This window comes from Leuresthes tenuis, unplaced genomic scaffold (genome assembly GCF_036924035.1).
Source record: "Leuresthes tenuis unplaced genomic scaffold, fLeuTen1.0.hap1 SCAF_8, whole genome shotgun sequence".
NCBI classification, from domain to species: domain Eukaryota; kingdom Metazoa; phylum Chordata; class Actinopteri; order Atheriniformes; family Atherinopsidae; genus Leuresthes; species Leuresthes tenuis.
Window position 1 is genome coordinate 14,320,862 of NW_027325362.1, and position 21,623 is coordinate 14,342,484.

The window sequence follows — 21,623 nt, forward strand, 5'->3', positions numbered from 1 at the left end:
CTTTCAACCCAAGATCAAAAGTGTGTGTTAACTTGGGTTCCTGCAGTCTTTTCACATTAATTAAATTACAACTCTTAAGCACAAAAACGTTTATTTTTAATGTAGCAGATTTAAGCGTTGTCCTTTAATAAAGCTCCTTTATTTTTAGTCTTCTCCTAATTTTGAGTAATATCATTATTACTTATTTAAGAGCTATGTTATGCCCCCCCAAAAAAAGAATGTACATCATGGTGGATATATACAGTTTTATTTTGGGTACATGACGAAAAAACAAGGAAACGTTAGGACAAGTTATAGCTCTTCTCAACAGTTAGGCAAGTGGAGAAAGAAAGCTGCATTTATATCACATAGAATGAGGACTATTCAACAGCATATACTGATGGTGGGATAACATCATAGCATATTTATCTTAGAATGATTTACAAAGATACATTTTCACTGTACATCTTTACACAGACCTCTGTTGTCATAGATATCAGTATGAGGTAGGCAACAAGATGCAAACCCTCATCATTGAAAAAAATTTCAGGCCGTATCATTTTCATATAACCGGGGATTCAAGCACATGGTCCGACACTTCAGCGGAGGCCTACTATACATTCATGACGGGAGTGAGCTGTAGCAGGGAACTCTGTGGTCGAATGGTGCTGCTCTTTGAGTGCAGTTTCTCCAGGTTTTGCAAAAAGCCTCTCCTCTTAAGACCTTCGAGAATGACGGTGTTGCTGGATCCCAGACTGACGCGGGTCCTGTAGGGGCAAAACATACCAAGTGTGACATGTTCGTTCACTCCATCCGACTACCTACATACCCAGGTGCACATCGAGTTCAATGACAGAAAAGAAGTCTTTTCTTCCTCTTTGATTATAAAATGAGTATTTAAGTGTTGCACAGCAATTACGTATAATCATCAGAAATGACTCCCTTCTGTCCAAACACTGGATGCTATAATTGGCCACAAGGTGTTTGTTCAGCTTTATTGCAATTTACCTTAAAAGAAAAACCACAAGAAAGAATGAGAAAAGAAAAGCCAACCACAGACATGCAACCCCGAGGTTAACGAACCTCGGTACTGTGTTTATTTTTGCCCAAAAGCCACTTAAAAATGTAGGCCATTACAGTCTGGTGTGGGCTTACTGCAGGATGTATGTGTGGTATGTGTTAGCCGTTACATTCAGTGGCCTTCATTGGACATCAGTGGCGTTAAGGTGTTTTGTAATAAAGCTAAAATTATTTTACAGGACTTTATCATAGCCAACATAGACAATTATAAAGAGAGACACTCACCGAGGGGAATCTATCCCACTGTCTCCTGTGATGCTCTGGTTCTCTACCTTTTCCCCAGCCTCTGCCCTTCTGGCTCCGCCTGGCGTGCTCTGAACCGCTCTGTAGTTCTGTAGGACACCCTTGTCATCAAAGTCATCCTCTTGCACTTCTTCCACATCAGCTGCCCAGTGAGCAGACTCACCGTCACCTTCATCAGCAGACTTCCGGACAGTCTCCGAGTCAGATTCTATCTCACTAGCCTGGCAGTAATCAAATATGCTACTGTCTGTAACTTCGCATGCCTCCGAACAGTCCACATCAAGATTAGCTTCACGCTGTCTCTCCCCCTGGATCAATGTGCTTCCCGTGGGGCTGGCCTCACTTTGGGTGCCTGGTGATCTGGTCTTCCCGTGATGGAGCCTCCAGCTGGTCTCTCCAGGTCTGGTGTGGTTGAGGGAAGCTCCCCTCTGGGCTGCAGGGGAAATTAGATCTCTCAAAGTGCTGTTGAAGGGATCCTGCTTGAAGGCAGCTTGTGGTTGTTGAAAAGTGGTTTTATAATAGTAACTGTGAGGTGCCTGGTGTTGCCTATAAGTGTCATGGTTAACCAGCTGATGGTCACGATAGCTTGCTAAACCAGTTTGATACTCATTTGCAACATCAATAATCTCGTCAACATTCAGACACAAGGAGCTGCAGGCATCGTCATTCTCCGGCTCAGCTGCTTTCTGATAGAGCCTGTTGTCGTCTTCTATGAAGCCATCAATGTCTGTTATTAGGGGAGTGCTGTCAGGCGTCAGTTCCAGGCGTTCTCCCTGGCTGGGTCTAATCTCCTGTTGGTCCTGAGTAGGTGTAGTTTCTGAGAAGTCATCAGGCTTTTGAACATCTTTGCTTTGTTGATTGGACAGTCTGAGGGAATGTTTACGCTGTACAGAGGGCTTTGGCCACGGCAGATTAGGGTCATATGAGTGGTTTATAATGAGCTCATAGGGACGGGCAGGGTGAATGGTATTCATGCTGGAGTACTGTTGGATGTTAGAAAGAGCGTCTTCTCTCTTTTGGCTCTGGTCTGGCACATTTTTGTAATCTTGAGCAACCTGAAATTTCCCATTTTTGTTTTCTCCCTCCCAGCTCTCCTTGTTTCCCTCTCTCTGATGTCGGACCTTGTCTTCTATCCGTAGCGTGCTGCTCTGTGGGTAGGCTGCGCTGTAGTCTGACGGTAGCTCTCTGGTCTGCTTTTTGTCCAGTTGGAGTGGATGATCAGCAGTAAAGTCCTTCTCAAGACTACAGTCGTATCTGTCCTCAGATGATGGGAGATTCAAAGCATCCTCTCCATCTGCTGCCATCACTTTGGCTCGGTGTGGGTCCCATGATTTCGAGCGGTGGCTAGGTCGTTGTTTCCGCCCTGCCCCTGAGGCCTTGCCCTCTTTCACCTCTCGTCTCCTATGCTCTCTGGAGGTGGTAATTATGTTCTCAGTATCTCTGATTGGATGCGTCTGGAACGGGTTCTCAATGCGTTTTTTATAAAGAGATTTTCCCTCAACAGCTCCACCCTCTTCCAGTTGATCCGGTTCATCAACAGGGATTTCCACTCCGAGCCGAGTTGGAATCAAATCCTCTCCCTCTGGATAATTGTCCACACATATATGAGTTTTGCTTTTAACCCTTTCCTTCTCCCTCTGCTTCTCTCTGGCTGAGTGGGCCTTCCTCTTGCTACGAGAAGCCTTCTGAGAAGATCTCTTCCCTCCCCCTGCTTTGTACGAGTGGTGATGCTTGTGTTTTGAGAACGCTAGGATGTCAGTAGACATTCCCTTATCGACACCCTTATCGACTTTATCGAGCCCCCTATCTAACACCTTGTCTACCCCCCTTTCCCTCCTTTCCTCCAGCTTCTTCATTAGGACTGTGTGACGTGTCAAGTTGTCCACAGTCAGTTCAGGGTTGATACGTTTGATGATGGCGTGCTCCAGGTCACGGGGTAAATTGTTCAAGTCTTCTTCATCTCTCACCGGCCACTCTTCTGGAGGAAACTGGCTTGAAAATGAGGCATACTCCTTCTTTGGCTTCTCCTTCTTTGCTCCATTCCTCCTGAATAAGCTAAGACCAAATTTCCTTGAGGGTTTGTTATCTTTTTCTTTACGACCAGTGGCGTTAGAGGTGGCAGTTGTTTTGCTGATCTCACTTGCCTGACAATCCGCCGCTGTGGAGGTGGACTGATGCTGCACTGTGGGTTTGTGATCCGATGTTCGGGGCCACTTTAAGCTTTTCCCTGTGCATTCACTAATGGACACAGTGACGGAATGCTGGTCTGGGACAGTTGAGGGAGGGACAGTGGCTGTTTCAGTAGTTGGAGCAATATTCAAGGCTGTTTGGAGAGAGTTGAAACACTTGCAAGACTTGCAGTGGGCCACAGGGAGGGTTTGAGTGCTCTCAACACAGATATCGTTGCTAAGAAGGTAAGTAATGGCAGGGGGCAATGGGGGGTCATCTGATGAACCAGAAGTCCACCAGTTCTTCTCTCTGACCATATTGTTGGTGATGAAATAGGTCTGAGGCGTGACGATGAAGTAGCCCTCGCCTGTATGGTAAATCTTGCGCTCCTTGATCAGAGTGCCAAGTGCGTTGTAGAGGATGTCCTGAGTGGGAATGGTTATCCCTGAGACACAGAAACACTGAAGAGTGTTAGGGACAAAGAGAACAAATTGTATATCCTGTAGCAGAGGTCTAACAATGCAAGTCATTTACAGTATTAAATATTAAATGTTTACAGGTCTTAGACAGGTTACAGAAGGTTCACAAGTTATTTTATTAGTTATTTTATAGGTATTTTGATCTATTTTCAGTCATTTTTCTTTGCTCTAACTGATGGGAGGGGCTTATATTTTACAGACAGACGGGTGAGTCTTATTATGGATTTATTTTTTATAAGTAAGTAAAAGATAACGCAGTGGTGTCAAATGCCTTACTGTCAAATGTCATTATCTATGATACATAACATCAAAATATTCAAAGAATCTGGCGAAATGTATCCACACACAGGGCAAGACTGAAAAAACAAGATTCAATAGCATTGATCTTTAGTCCCACGGCATTGCATCAAAGAGAAATTATTCTGTAATGGAAACCAATGCTTGACCTCACACTTCTGAAAAGCATTATGAGCACAGATTTCTACTATGAAATGTTGCTGGAAACCTTTCCATGATCTGACAAATCCACTGGAATAATGGTAAGACAGAGTATAACCCTTTTCCTCGCTGACTAAAATGAATGTTTCTAATTTGGTAAATATATTGATCTTCCTCAGAGACGAGAGACAATACCACGCAGGCTGTCTTTTTACGGGAAGGCCCTCCTTATTGCAGAATCAGGAACTAATACAGAAAGACGGTGGTTTGGCAAGAAAATGCCAAGCCACTTTCTCCAAGTATTACAACATATTGTGTGCGGCGTCTGCTGGGTGAACTTTCCTGCCATCTGTCCAGACCGACACCTATTTAGGGCATTTCAAACATTATGGAACAAAACATACCAAAAAAAGTTATACATGAAAGAATGAAAAAGACATTTCTCTCAAAACTATAGAATTTGGAATCTTCAGTTCCCAAATGCTGAGAAGGGGTGATGCAACACAGTGGTAAACAAAAGAAATTCTTTAGTTTCGTCAGTTTAGAAGTTATTTCTGTACTCACTTCCAATTAAATTCAAGAATTAAATTAGTTGCATTTCAAACACGTTTGCGACAGCTTTTAGGAACAGGGTTGGAAGTGCATTTACCAGAATACGAAACAGCTTCTTTAACATGCAAACTGATGGAATATTTTATGGATTACCTGGATGGGCTTTGCTCATGTAATTGACAAGAGCCTCCTGGCTGACAGTGATTTGGGTGGAGTTCATGTCGGAGATGACCGAGCACAGCACCTCCGCCAAGGGAATGAACTGGGACTGAGGAACAGGGGACATCTGCACCGGGGACAGATCACCTGAAACAAAAGCAACACACCAGCAGATGACTGGGTGAAACAGGTGGGCCTGCTTCAGGAGGTATAAACACACTTGGGCCAGGGAGGTCTCTCTCTGACCGATGCTGCCAACAACAACTCAAAGTACTGAAGTTGACATTCTTGTCTTAACCACCTTCTAAATCTTGACCGTGGTGGTCTATTTATGCGAGTTATATGAATCATGCCTGACTGCTTTTGAAATTCCAGCAGTACTGAGACAGACCACAGAATTCCATTACTCCCACAGAAAAGACCACAGGTCCGCCTGCTAGGCAGATCAAATGTCCTACCCCCCATATCATACAGCCCCACATGTCCAGGAGTGAATTACAAACCTACAAAAACACGAGAAGCAGAGGGGCTAATAAACAAGTCAGGGACAGTCTTTGGAGCATCATATAAAAATATGATGAAACTCATTCTGCATATGTACAGCCCACATGAAATCCCACCACTCTGCTTGACTCCACAGATTGACAGTCTTCCTCTGATGCGAGCAAACTGTGGGAGTCCATGAGACAGACACACCAGAGCTTTTGAATCATAAAACTGGAGTCATTTTAAAGCTAACCAGACATTCTACAAACACTGCATTTCAGTTTTAAAAACAATCAACATGAGTTTCACACATGGACAAACCTAATTGAAGCAACATGTAGTGGTTACGTTGCCTCAGGAAAATGTGGGTTTTTCTTGGCAAAAGCCTGCTTATACTAAAGGGCATCAAAACTGAATCCTATGTTTGACATGGTATAACTGATTTGCTCGCCTGCTAACATAAAAGTCTACAATTTGGTCAATGTGTTACCTAGTTCAGAGACAAGAGGTAATAATAACACCAGTGGAGGGGTGTTTCTGTTTCCTCTCCCTTTGTGCAAGGGGAGACAATAAATTTGAGTTAAACCTGAATTAAAAAAAGAATAGCACATTTTCCTAATGAAGATGTCCAAACAGGACACCAGTGCCGCTTAAAAATGCAAAACTAAAGATCTGCCAAACCAGAATATTGTGTCTCCAAATAATGCTAGAGATGCAAATCTTTATCTACAGAGATAAACACTTGGGTGGTTAGTTTTTGGTTTTTAGAAGAGTGTAAATGTTCATTTTTAGGTGAAGATTAGTGAAGATTGAAGTTAGGCCCATATTTGATGTGGTCACGGTTGAGATAAGAATGCGAGTTTTGTTGAAGTGGGAACACATTATGAACTCCTGAGTGATATTATAAACGAGAAACCAAAATGTTTGCTTTGCTGATGCAAACTTTCTGAAGCAGTTAATGTATTTCTTTTACAAAGGCTGCCAATATCTAAAATATCGACATACTAACAATGTGTGCTTTTCTTATAAGCAGCTCTGTTTAAAAGTAAGGAGCGAGTACAATAAAAGCACCAAAACAAACCAGACTCTGCAGTGATGAATGATTAGCATCTGGGCTGGGTTACCACAAACACAAACTTACTTTCAATGAATAGCAGACACAAGGCCGTGCACATAACCTTAGCCACAGTAGTGGAAAATTGGTTTTAGTCAATCAGCTACACCACGTTAATTAAAGGAGCAGAATGGCTGAAAAAAGGGGGCTGAGAACACATTAATGAAAGTTCAAAATAAAACATGACGAACAGGCATAAGAGCTAAAACATCATCCATCACAAAATTCCACTTAAGCGTGTGCACGATCACAAACACTTGAATTTGGTAAATTACTTGTCAACTGTTAGACTGTCAACTGAAGCATTCTCCTCCCTGTTTTTCATAAGTTCCAAGTGGCGTTGACGACGACTTTCTGTGTATACGTGTGGAATCAGACTTAAACTTAAACATGTGGCGTGTCTGTGTGACTGTGAGCAATTCTCCCATCAGCCCTTGGGGTGCTCAACAAAAACATTGCCAAGCTTGCGCTTGATGTAAACTAAACATTTACAACCCTCACACTTGAACCACTTATGTCCGAGGCAGGGAAAATATACAATGAATCATATGTGTGCCATGGTGAGGCCTTACAGAAGACACATGCATGACGCATGTACTGACAGATCCAGACAAGTCAACGGGAACTAAAGCTCGATAAGAAATGAATAATTGGTCAAAATCTATTTTCATGTTTATGTGTAGGCTCTTTATGATCAGAGGTCACGTTTCACATTTGCAAACCCAGAGTATCCCAGTCTGACCTGTCAAACAGCCATGAAAGTAGCCCAAGTTTTATTTGCATTTATTTGGAAATACAAGAAATATGTGTTTAAATATATACTTAATTTAAGCCAGTGTCCCATCTTCTATTGTATGTGCAAATGTTGAATTAAGGAAGTCTTTTATGTCAGAAATAGGACCGAAGAATATTCTGAATGGGATAAAAATTATCAAATTCCAGCAATCATTGCGTACCAATTATTGAACATCAGGCTGGCTCTACAGATCTCAGAACTGATGTAAAACTACTAAAAGAGGAGGAGGCACATTTACTAGAATAAACCCAAGCATTTTCATAGGTTCTTCAGTAGAAAGTGCCTAATTAGTACAAGCCCTTGCTCAAAATAGTTTCTTACCTTCCTAAATAAACGCAAACTAGCCTTAAAACACTCAATCTGGCAACACTTTTTACACTGATATTAATCGAGCTACAATGATTCGACTTCTTTTTTTAATTGAAAATCCTTGGTGTGAAACATTACAAGCTCAGTTATTTAAAGGAAAAAAAGCCCCATTATCAGCACACTGAGCTCACTTAAAGCTCATAAGGCTCACAGACAGGGGTATTTCTTTCTAAGTCAGATCCTGAGGGATTGTAAAAGCAAAAAAGGAAAAAAAAAAAAAAAAAAAAACCCATCTGCGTTCCCTCAGTTGAGACAAGACATTAAGCTGACTAAACCTCAGAGCGGATATCTCAATAGCAGTCTCCCTCTGCAGTGAATTAGTGCTGCTGACTTAGCTCCTCATTGTTATTAACTTCCTATAGGAATGTCTAGCAGGCTGTCCTCGGAGCAACCATTTAGAACCACTGAAAACAGGCATAAGATGTGATAGGGTCAGATAAAAGGAAATGATGTGTTTAGAACATGAAATTGATAAAGTAGTGCTCTCTTTTTGCAGAGTGAATTTCTGTAGGCTGTAATCTTGGTTCAAAGATATCCTGCCAGACACCTGCTGATATGATCTGTACTTCAAAAAAGGTTTCCCACATGTTGTTTGATTAATTCTAGCTCAACAGCTGCATTGGCAAATAAGGATTGGCAAAGAAAAAACAAAACATAGGCCAGTAGCAATTTATTTGTGGGAAAAAGTTGGAGTAATGGAAGGCTAGGGCAGAACGAGGATTAGTGTTTATTGAGTCTAACGTTAGCAGGCGTGACCATCGGGGAGGATCACTGCTGTAACCGTCTTCTCTCCAGGGGGAACGGAGCTCTGTGTTCCTGTAATCTAAGACCGGGACACAGACATTACACCCTTTGTCATACACAGCATGAATACCCAGCTGGGTGCCATGGAAACGAAATCCTGTGCCACAAGTAGGGAAACAGCAGCTCAAGACTCAAAACAGGACGAGACTTGTGTCAAGGCAAGTTAGAAGGAGCCGCACTTCAACGTGACCCTTTAAAGGGGATCTGAGGGGTTTAGTTGTTCTCAGCTTGGGAAAACTGTTGTGGAAGGGCAAGTGAATAAAAATGACCATGCCACCATGACTTCTTCAAGATTTGCAAACAACAAGCCCAACAGAAAGCCTGACTTACAAGTCGGAGTGTAGCTTTGCAGTTCGAAAGACGTCACTACATTAAAAAATTTTTTTTTAATTAATTAAAGCTTTTTAAATCTGCCTCCAATCACATTCTTTTGTCCCGCACAGACTAAAAACTATTTCTTCCCATGTCGTAAACTTTTTATCCGAGTGTAAACGGCTGCCTGGGGAATATGATGAAAAATGCCTTCACATTGCAGAGATGACTGACAGAGACCTTCTCTCCTCTTTCCCCTCTGAGATCGTTTAGGCTGCTGACACTGATCAATGCCACATGTATTCACATGGCTGTGTTGTTTAGTGCGCCTTGGAGCCGCATGAGTCCCATTTAAAACATGATTGCATTACCTTCAGTCTTCTGAAAAAAGAAACTTTTAACAGTCCAAACTATATAGCTCATATTGTCGACCTTCTATAAGCCACATTCATGCAGATGTCAGGTTATGTCTAAATTGTCTGAATTGAATACAGAGGTGGCAAACGCCTTTCACATATGATAAAAGAGACAATTTAAGCCCTGTTTTCTAGGCCCCCCTGTTTTTTCCACCTCTCAATCAGTTGCTAACATGGATAGGACACAATCTCACACTAATATGTAGTATTTAAAGACTAGAAGTATCTGGTAATCTTTAAGAAAAGCAGTCGAGGCACATTCCAACATGCAATACAGCAAAAAAAAAAAAAAAGCATTCGCAACTTGTTTGTCATTTCACATTTCAAGCTTTTGGCTTCCATTCTGCTAACAGATACAGCACAGCAGTCTCCTTTTTCCACAATCATCTTCAGCCCCTGACAGCAAAAAACGTGGCAGAGACACAAAAATCCATTTTCACTTGTCAAACAGTACAGCAAGATTTCTGTAAAATGTACACACTGCACATTAATCTAAAATATTGTGCGCTTATTAGTAACACTGATGGTGGTCTGTGGTGACCCCTGGAATGTTTAAATCCCCAAACCTCTTATGTAGTGCCATCATAACACCGAGATTTTGGGCTTTTAATGAAATATTGGGATAACTCAATGTCTTGAACTACACGACACTCAGTGTGTCCAAACAAATTGTGTTATCCAAAAAAAAAAAAACTGACATTAAAATGCACATAAACAAGTTGGTCTGCCTGAAAATGTACAAAACTGAATTTCTCAAAGTTACTAAAACCCCAAAAAAATTCAAATGGGAGTTGAATTACTTCTGCACATATACTTTCAAGCAGATCCAAACCAGCTAAGATGTTCCACAAAATGTTCCACATTCCCCATTCAGTACACAGACGTAGCTGGTATCAACAAAGAATAACCACAAGGAAAAGTGTGCATCAGTTTGTAAAACCAGAGAAGTGTAAGTGTAAGTGTAAGTGTAAGTGTAAGTGTAAGTGTAAGTGTAAGTGTAAGTGTAAGTGTATATCAATACTGAATATCAATATTAATACTGACTGAATTCCACAAAAAACTGCTCTCATTCACATATCTTTCCTTTGTCAGACGTCTAAATGCATGCTGCATGTATTTCATTCAATAAAAATGCCTTACAACCTGTGCCTGAATCAAGCCCTTGGCCTCTCATCTTCACACTATTGCAGATTGCAGGTAAAACCTAACCGACATACCAGGTCTGTTCCAACTAATCCTCACTCGACAGGCCTCCCAGAAGACACATACCCTCAAACACACACCATCTAATCTTCTCCTGCAATCGTCTAATCTTCTGGACTCCACTTAGCAAACAACCTTATCTTCCATTTCCCTCATTAAGAACACACTGCACAGCATTCAGCGAAATCAACTGCAAAGTCCACCCCCCACCCGTCGACTGTTGGCTGAGACCTTGTGAGAGACATGCTTCAGTGCATCTGCAGGTTGTAAGCAAAAGATTTAAGTCTCCAGTGAGACAATGTCAAACATTCATACAGTCAGATTTAGTGTAATGGGAGTAGATGCTAGTAGTAATTTATGCCCTGACTCCCTCCCAGTCTCACAACCACTTTGTTTTGTGTATTCTAGACTTGCAGGCCTCTATTACTCCACCCTTCCCTATCGTATACGTGTGTGAGTGAGTGCATTGCATGTTTTTAAAATGCTTTACGAGTTTGTGTCTTTCACTCCCATAGAATACACAGATGTGGGTGCTGCAGTTAAATGGCCCAATAAACTAGTTGAAAAGATCTCTTCAGTAAGAAATAACAGCCCAAATGTCTCAACAACCAGACCAACGGTGCTCTTTCCTGTTATTCCACTCTGAAAGCAAATTGTAGCATAATATAGAAAATGTCTGCAAGAAGAATCTTTTGTTGAACTGACAACATAGTTATTGCATTGGCTAAATTTAGCAAGCCTTCAAAACTTAGCGCTGCATCTTTTTAAAGCTTTACTGATTGATTTGAAACAATAAAACCAGCATTTCTGCCCAAACTCTGGGCTTTGAGTAAATATTTAACTGGACTCTGATGGCTCAGCATCTCTGAGTGCAAGTTAGTTGTTGAGGTGTGAGGAGAAGAGTAAAATTTGGACTGCGACCTCTTTTCAATCAGTACTTGAGTGAATGTGTCGATTTGCACAGCAATTGTCGGGGTATGACCATTGATTTCTGAATACTGCATTTAAAAGTTAACAGCTGAAAAACAGATAAGACCAAAAAAAAATGAAGAAAAAACCCACAACAAAAGAGCATTCATGAGCTAAAACTTGAAAAGAATGAATAGAAACACAGGCCGGGTTTGTGTTGACTCTCATCACCATAGAAACCTTTACTGTGGTACTGACCTGCCACATGCATTACAAAGCCAAAGAAAAAGAAGAAACAGCAGCAGAAATGTAGAACGGCTATCTGTAAAACAGTTGTAGCTTTAAGACTTTAGCTCCTTTTAATCTCTGTCATCAATTAAACAGGCGGTCTCCTCAAACTGACTGAGTTCAAAGCATCTTCGCTCACTTACTTCATTACCACAGACCAAGTATGACAAATCACTGCAGTTCTAATGTCATTAAGTAATCTTTTTTATCATCTAAATCAGAGTTAAAACCATGTAAAATGCAATCCAGCTACCATCTGAAGAGCGAGAGTGCAAAAACTGTGTTACCCCAGCCAGGTGTAGGACGAGTAACAATGGTGAAGGGAGACAGGACTGTGTTTTGTAGCAAAAAACTCCTGGCTGACTTGTTGGTAACATGATACCAACACATGGTAATGCCAGGAGACACATAAAAGCTTGATATTTTTGGCTTGTCTTTTTACTTAAAACCTTCATGCTTAATGGACCACACCCAGTATCTGTTTCTCATCTACTTTTACAGATCCAAACATTGCTCCAGAGAAAGCTTTTTCTGTTCAACAGCACCATTTCTTTGTTATCTAATGCCCACGTACCTGACAGACTGACTTTCAGAATAAATACCCCAACATTACACAGCTGAGGATAAATGTTCAGAGTCTTCAAATCTCATTCAGAGCTATGGGAAAAAAATCTTTCAAAAGCTTAAACTGTGTACACCATAGTCATAAATATCACAACACATAACATGACATGATGGCAAAGAGATATTAATTTACAAGCAGAAAAAAAACACTGCAAACACTTTTATTCTGTAAATAAAAGCCTGAAATGCTTTGAATGTATTGAAAATTGTGGGAGAGTGTCGGTGTGCTCTCGGTTCTTCTGACATTTAGGCTAAAGTTTTTCTTCCTTCTTTCAAACATAATTAATAAACAGGGATGATGTATATCCATTACAAAGGGGGGGGGTGTCATTGCAGAAAACATTTTTTTTAACAACATAATAATGGAGTTGAATACACAAACAATCTTAAAAGACCTCACCACAGACCGTAAACGTATTTGACCCTGAGATTTCACCAAATCATCTGCTCCACTGAAGATCTGCAAGAGTCGAGACGAGGACTTTTTTTGAGGTAAATGAACAAAGTGATACACGGATACTGGATCGCTTTGTAACTGCCTTTAACTATGAGACAGTTTAACAAAGAAGATTAAATAACATAAATCACATTCAAGAAAAAAGAAAAGACAGGTCTATGGTCAGTTCTGGTGACCCATAAAAATGACCTCTCCTTAAGGTAAAAGCATTTCCTCAATAAGGAATGCCAATTAAAATGCTTGTTTAACCTGAATAAGTTCTAAAAAAATGGTAACATTAAGACAGTAGGAATCAGAGTGGCTGTTTTTTTTTTTTTATCAAGTGCATGCAAGGATGCTCTTGTTCCTCCACAAGAAAAAGCAGGAAATCCTTTTCTGTTCCGAAAGGAAGCTTCATGAATAGTTGTTACAGTTACAGTCATGGGTGAATGTTTTCTCTGTTTTCTTTGACTGTAGATCAAAATGAACATAATGCAATCTCAGCCTCGATCTTGTGAGTAGGATATTTATGTTGGACACAAACCTACAGAGTTCTCCTGTCTTTGCTAATCCTTCACCAGCTACTGATTAAGTCACAGGTTCCCTAATGCTGTTTAGATTTTCAGACTGTGATCCACCTGTGTGGGGCTGCTTCACAACCTGACTCACATTAGAGTGGTAAATGTGTTCTGCATTCAGCTTTTTTATTTTTTCATGTGTAACTGAAGGTATGCCTCACTGCTTCAAAGCTCTTTATTCCAGTCAACCAGTAACAGCAATTATGTCAGGAATTAAACAAAGTTGGTATATAAGATTTCTATTTAAAAAAAGCAGTTATTCTTAAATTAATTTTTCCCACTTTTATTCAATTTTAGACATACATGTTTTATGTTTTGTCCTGTTAAGCTGATTTGATTTATCAATATATATAATTTTTCACATTTCAGGGCTGCACCACACACTAAAAGGTTGGAAAGGGCCAGTTAAGAGCACATGAGTAAAAAAGTTACTGCATGAACCCTTCTTCATGCACTACAATTTGGAGTTCCATTCACTCATGTCACTTCAAACTGGACCAGATGAAGCCGGGCTCAGAGGATTCACACTGTGAAAACGTTTATAGTAGTTAAACTAATCAGTTTTCTGATGCACTTAAGCCCAAGGACCAAAAGGACAAACAAGACTGTCAGCAACTTGTCCAAAAGCCAGGCTCTGTGATCATACAGGATGCAGAAAAGTGCCATCTTTTCCATGGACACCCTTTCAACAGGACAATGAAAACCACAGCCCAATCTTCAGCCCCGACCTGTCCCCAACCGAGGATGCGTGGAGAGTTTGCTACTGAAAAAGGCAACAGTGTCTCCAAGAAAAATGGGACAAAATGACCTGAAACACTTCATTCCTTAATGCAAGAACATGTTTTACACTTGTAAGAATGAATGGCCACATCACGAATTGGTAAAACTTTACTGTCCTGACTTTTTTGAATGCGCTGCAAATGGGATGTACCGTATTTTTCGGACCATAAGGCGCACTTAAAATCCTTTCATTTTCTCAAAAATCGACAGTGCGCCTTAAAATGCGGTGCGCCTAATGTATGAATTAATTCTGGTTGTGCTTTCTGACCTAGGACCGATTTTATGTGCTCAAAAATCTGTCAAAATGTTTTAGCACGGCCTTGGTAAGCTACGTAGCTGCACTGCTTGATGGATTGAGCATTACGGCCACCGTAGTCACGAGCCTCGCGGAGTAATACGATCTGTGCTTCAACATTAAGGTGTGTGCATTCATTTTCCCGCTGCCCCAAAAATGGCTCCTGTTAAGAGACATGCTTACGAAGCGGATTTCAAACTCAACGCTATCAGTCATGCAGTACAACAAGTGAGTTGACTTATTTGAATTTTGTTTAATTTAATGCGCCTTATAACCCGGTGTGCTTTATGTATGAAAAGAGACCCATTAGCAGTCAATCATTGATATTGAGCCTTATCAATACATGAAATGAGATTGACGTGAAAATAAACATGATATAAATTGGGTTAATACTGTCTTATTAAATGAAAGTCAAAGTAAATTCAACTTATGCATAATCAACATTATGTATAATGTACAGTTTTTTCTTCCCATTTCCATAAAACCAGAAATTTGACTGATTTGCTAAACGTTGCCAGAAGCCAGAAACTGAACAAGGGGTCGACTGCTTACGCACATGTAGGCATTCGTCCGCTAACTCTTTACCACCATAACACCAATTTGCACAATCTAAGTGAGTTTCCAGCACCTGTTAATCAAGAGTAATAGTCATTTGTTGCAGATAAAAACTTCTACCCAATGTTTTATTGGGCCCAAGGGCTAGCATATTCCTGCATTCATTACCCCAGTATCCAGAGAGGATCTCCTGTCCAGTACGCACCATTTGTTTCACTGCAGCTCAGCATGGTTCTTGAAAGCATGTTTCACTACTGAAATACAATAATACCATTTTGCTACCACAAAACCAATGTCAGCATGCCGTTGCATTTATCATTATTCAATCAAGCAAAGAAAACACCATGTGTGGAAACCAAAGAGTAATAGTAATGCAAAAATTCAATGCAATATAGTCTGTGTCCAACCATTTGTCTGACATGAGTGTTGGTAAAGATAAGTCCCATGAGGGAAACCGAAATGTCCGCTGACATGGGTGTATAAGCTGAAGGATAAAGAGGAAACTCCTCAGCTGTTATTGTTGGCAGTGGTCCACTCCCCTGCTACGGCTGGGTCCAGTGTTCGGGTCGATACGGAGGCTGATACGTCTCATTCACACAGGGGGAAGAATGTGGTTAAACAAATTATATACTGCTCTGGGACTCATGCACACACACAATTTTAACATATGCTAGGGGTCAGATCTGAGAATAAATGTCAAGGCTTTGTCATATCTGGATATATAAGCCATGCGTAAACCAAGGAATTAGAAGGAAAGACAGATTCAAATAAATTTAGAGACACAATGTCGACTCTGTATAATAAATAAATGCTTTATTTTATTTTCTACAAGCATTGTTGCAAGGACAGCTCAGATGACTAGAACGATTCCATGAAATAAACCATATATACATGTTCTATGACCTATGCAGGGTTGCACCCTGGAAAATTAATGCACAAATAAATAGTTTTCTGTAATATATCAGAAACGTCTGTAGCATGACGAGTCTGCATAATTAAATTTGAAAAGCCTGAAATAAATAGATGATTCAATTTTGCTTGGAAAAAAGAACCAAAGCCTTGCATTGGCACACATTGAAAAAAAAGGCTCACACATACACACAAAGAGGTATTTATAGAAAGTTTCCCCAGTCTATAGATATTATGGTTTGATATCTTTTCATCTTAATGAAGATTCAGTTGGATCAGAAAATCTACTTTTTAGAGCCAGCACCATAAAGAGTAGTAGCTAAAAGAATGCAAAGGTTACTAAAGCGACCATAACATTGTGTATTTTACAGAGTGACAAAAAATATTGTAACAAAGAGCTCCACTAAAGAAGTAATAATAACTTGTTTGTGCATTCATAGAAGAATGCATGGAACATGGTGGGGTTCGTGTTGGAGCCACTACCCAGTGAGTTAAGAACACCTGGCTACTGTATTGATGTATGTTACCCTGTTTGTCTTTGAAAAATAGCCTCCGAGGCTAAATGACCTCAGGGTGGCTTGTTAGCAACAAGGTTCTAGCCTTTGACCCCTGCTGCTTAGTTAGGACAGGGTGGGCCATTTAAAGTCAGTTGGACCTGGCAAGAGGGTGTCATGCTTAATAAGCCCACATCTGGAAGAGTTATGACCATTAGTGGAGCGCTTTGAGAGTTTGACAAAACACCCTCATGAAAGGCAACACCCCTTGTGCGAAAATACAACACTTTCAAGTGAAAAGTAAAGACAGAAATGAGGCTTGCTGAGCTACGAGCTCAGGAAATGATCTAAAGAGTAAATGAAGCATTTCAGGAATGCTTCACTGCCTCATGGTATGACAAGTTAAATGAAACATACAGTTTGAAAAAGGAAACTTAGCTTAAATAGTACAGCAGAGGCATGTTCTGGTGCTCCAAATTAACACTGAGGGAGGCGTACTGTATGACCCAGCAGTGTTTTCCATGGAGAAAGCAAGAAGACCCCTTCAGGTACAAGTTCAGGAAGAATGAGGGCAGTTTAAAGAGGATGATTGTAGAAAGGATACAAGGATACAGGACACCTCATTACACCATGGCTGACACCATATAAACGTTTCACCTTGTGGTCGATGCTCGTCCTGCCACAGAGACAGTAGACTCTCTAAATAATGCAAAACAAGCTAACTGTCATTATGAAGCCTTTGGTTTCAAATGGAGAGCCTGAGTGGTTCTCCAATAAGAATGTTAAGACCCCCTCCAATGAAAATCAATCCTATACTCATGGCAACAAAACCATATGGAGTTATTTACATGATAGAGAAAATAGTGTGTGTTGAATAAGCAGTCAAAGCAATAGCTGGGAATTTCTGCCAAACAACAGCTTCGTAATCACAGGTTCAGACACCATAGTTATCACAAGTCCCATTTTTGGGGCACTGAAGCGTTGCTAAAAATAAAAAAATCTGCAAATATTTCAAGGTTTGCTGGTAGCGAGGGTGGTATTAGGAACGACACTAGTATAGAGTAACAACAGATACCAGTACATAACAACACAATGTGGCCTGGTCATCAACTACCGTTATACCCAGGCACTACGTTGCAGGAAACAGGGAGAGAAGAGACCTTCTTCCTCTAGCTCCTTTCCAGCAGATTACGAGCTGCTTCAAGGACAGCTGGGATATTTAATCCCTCAAGCCAGTCCTGGGTCAACCCCTGCGCCTCTGCCTAGCTGGCTGTATCAAGCAAACCTTAAAAGACAGGCTCAGGAAAGTATTCCAACAACCTCAAGTTGCTTTGTGATCTTCACACCCTACCTCTGAAAGTACGCTCAGCCACCTCGCAGAGACAGCTCATATGAAACACTTCTATTCGCGGAGGAGTCTCACTCATAACTCTGTGGATGTTAGTGATTTCAAAATGCAATAACACAAAACTAATATCAACTTTTCTAAATGATTCTTGATGAATCAAATTGTCTGCTACCGCTTCAAGTCTTCATACAAAATCCCGCTGTATGCATTCTATGTCTGATTGCCTAGTTAACACAGACACATCAGATATGTTTGTGAAGCTTGTCACCAAACTCCGCGCTATAAAGCGAACAAGAACATTGTCTGAGGCAATGTTCTGATTACTGTATATAAACCGTCACCTCCGGATTAGTTTGGTAAAACAAAATCATCAATTATGTGGATTAATGTAGCTTGGTTTCTGCTGGTGGTTTTAGTCTGTATACGTTGTAAAATGAGCGTGAAAATGCTTTGATGTAATGATCATACAACAGCACAGATGGAAAGTTCAATTAGGGGTATTTCTTGTGGAAAACCTGAAAAAAACCCTAACAATTACTTTGCATCTTTACTGTTAGATTTTATGTTTCCCATAGAGATACCACATGTCAGCTAAAGTGAAGTTACTGTAAACTTACCACAGAGTGCCAGCAAAACTGTGAGCACGAAGGATGTTGACTCTCCTTATGCTGCTTTGAATGGACAGGATGAAGAGATAAGTAAATGTAAAAGAATGAGAAACACCCTGTAGGCATTCCAGATTCAAAGCAGAGAGGTTATTCCCAGTACCAGTGGGGCCCATTCCCACATGGATAACAAAGCCTGTTCATACTAACTCCTCACCCTGTATGTTTACCTCACCACACCACACCGCTGCTCCCCACACTCCACGGTGACCCTCCCCATCTACTGTGCACCTCCTATCCTGCATATCTCCCCTCAGAAGAAGTGGCCGCGGGAGTGACAGTCCGCTGTAGACTTAGGCTATTAGCTCTGATAACCAGGCAGAGCTGGTGAGATATATGCGGCTGTGCTTGCTTGTCTGAACATTTTGTCATGCCTTCTCTCAACACTGACAACCAACTTTAACCACATCTGGTTAGTTTAATCATTATATCCTCTGAATTAGCCACTTAACTTTTCTTTAAGAAAAAAAAAACACTCCTCCCTGTAGTAATGGCATGTCTCAACCTTGCTCTGTCCTGGGAAAGTAGATAGGGCTGTTTGAAATTCACTGTAGCCCATAAGTCATAACGTGTCTGTTTTCCCGCTGACGTACTTGTATCAGGACAATGTCAAGGCCTTGAGTCCATGTCTGATATAAATCTAGGAGTCCCTTACTGGCCATGAAACGGAGGGACATTAATCCTGGTAACAGAAAAGCGGCTGCGGTCGGCAGCCAGTCGCTCAGTGATTCACTGCTGACCAATTCTCAGCCAGAAGGCCGTAAACCAGGCTCTGACAGCCTGCCAGCCCTGATTTCCATACAAATTGCTGTGGTGTGAGGTGAAGGATTTGTTAAGAAGGAGAGGTAGGCGTCATGTCCACACACAGAAGTGTTTGCTTACAAGTTTCTGGTGTGAAGTTCAAACAGAAAGAGTTTGAGATATTGATGTCTGCCTTACATCCGACTGTGAGATCATGCATGTCTTTATACACCACTGAAGCCGCAATTGCACATAATAATAAGCCAGCATCACCTTTGGCCCACATGTGTGCTGAGTTGAAGCTTCAGGCCACAAACTGTCTCACAGCGGGATGGCATGTCAGCCTCTACCACCCCATCTCACCCCCCACCCTCAGTCACTCCACGCCCTCCTGGGATCTCCCTCTGTGTGGTCTCTTCCTCTCCTTCACATTCCTCCATTTACTTGTCTGCGCTTCAATCTGTCTGAGCAGACAGACTGACACAAGGTCAGGAGGTATACAGCAGAAAAGCCAAAACACAGTATCAGACAGATCATGACGGGGCAAGGCAGCTCCACCAAATCACAACTCAGGGCCAGTGTTCCCATAACTGTAAGCAGACAAAAACTTACATTCCTACGTTGTATTTTACCTTTACTTTTTGAGCACATGCACAAACATTTGCCAAACATAGCCTGAAGTTTGAAAGTGAGACAAAATATGCAAAAGATCATGTGAATCTCATAAGAATGTAGCTATTAGGTCAAACACTCACACAAAGTTGTCATTTTCTCCAGCAGCCACCGTTGTCCGACATTTACAACCCATGAGATCATGCTATATGAGGCTGCATAAAGGTTTCCATCTCAGCTCCATTGTGTCTGCACAGCTATAGGCTGCTTTATAGCACATCCAGAAAAGTGGAGCAATTACAAGTAACTGCATGAATATTTGCAAGCAATCACTGGCAAAATCATCACTGTGTTGACAACAAAGGTAGGCTGAGAAGTCAAGCGGGTATTAGACAATATCTGAGGCATCAGATGCCTAAGAAACATCCTGGCAGTTTGCAGTATCTTTTGCAGTAATAAAGAAAATTCAAAAAGGGAAGACTGGACTTTTTTTTCAGTGTGGATAGGGAAAACTAGCAATGTAGGCATGTGAAAAGAAATCTGTCATTCTTGGTTATGTGTGCAGCTTTGCTACCTCTATAGGCTACTTTGCAAAATCCAAGATATTTGACACATATTCTTCAAACCTGTTTTTTAGAGTAGATGGGCAGATTTAAATTAAATCATAACATATTCCGTTTTTTTTATTACTACAGTTAACTTTTTGCCATCGGATTTATTTGTGGTTGGTCCAATGAAAAGAAAAGAGAAGAGCTTTCTCTGTCAGCTTTTTGTTAGTCTGAGTTTATAGCTTTCGTGCATTTCTTAGAAGTAAACACATGGTTAGATTCTTCTAAGGCTGTGTACATTAACACATAAGGAGAAACAACATATTGTACTCATACATGAGGGTAACAGCTGTCCATAATGCTGGTCTGATGTTTCTAGCCGCTAGTAAATAAAATATCGCTGGTGATTTTACCTACCGACGGCTTTAATGATGAATCCCTTCGGTGACCTCAGAGCCCTGCGCATCCACGCTTCTCTCAGCACCTCCAGGTTGTTTGCGTTTCCTTGAATGAAAAGCACCCAGTTTTCCATCCATCCCTGAAAGGAAACTTCAGCTATGGCCTTAACAAGTCTCTTATTCCAGAAACTGCGCAGATTTTGCGCTTTAAAGTCCGCAAAAATCTCCTGACCACTAGCGTTGTTGGCGTTGAGTTTCCCCCCGCCGGCGCGTAAAATCTCGTCGTCCGGGCCAAAGACCACAGCGAGAGAGGCGGCAGAGAGTTGGACAAGCCGCTGCTGGTGGGACATCTTTATAACGCCTTTATCTACAGCAGTACGCAACTACCATACTCGAAATAAAATTGGGCTTGATAAAAGGTAGGTTTCCCATATACTGCTCCAGTTGATCGGCGGGTTTTGCCACGCATTCCTCCACTGTATCGTGAAGTTGAGGCGCAGAGGACGAGCGACTGGTTTCTGTCGGCTTCCAGGGAAACGAGTGACGGTGGCACAGAGGAGGAGGGCTCATCAGCCCGCTGCTGCTGGTGGTGGGACTCACAGGTGGACCTCCCACCGACTGTTCACAGGTGTGTGTTTGTGTGTGTGTTGTCAGGTTAAGTTTCCTTTTAACCATTGCAGCTACGTTGCAAAGATATGACACAGGGCTTTCTAAGGAGAAGTAACGCGCGTTTGTCAACCTGCCTCAGATCCCTGAGGCACTCCTTATTGCTCGGGCTCGTCTGCTGAGCAAGGTGTATGCTGGTGGCAGTAAAGCAGTGCTTTGCTCAGGGGGACTACTGCAA

The 21,623-nt window shown here is 41.4% G+C and overlaps 1 protein-coding gene across 1 annotated transcript; it reads right to left on the reverse strand.

Annotated features, from left to right (window-relative positions):
- Positions 1-260: 260 nt before the first annotated feature.
- Positions 261-21,300, reverse strand: stox1 (storkhead box 1). Its single transcript, XM_072390960.1, has 4 exons — positions 20,799-21,300; positions 5,094-5,246; positions 1,285-3,916; positions 261-746 (listed from the first exon to the last, which is right to left on the reverse strand). Exons 1-4 carry the CDS (start codon positions 21,127-21,129, stop codon positions 593-595), a joined length of 3,270 nt encoding a protein of 1,089 aa, XP_072247061.1. The 5' UTR covers positions 21,130-21,300; the 3' UTR covers positions 261-592.
- Between the last annotated feature and the right edge of the window lie 323 nt (positions 21,301-21,623).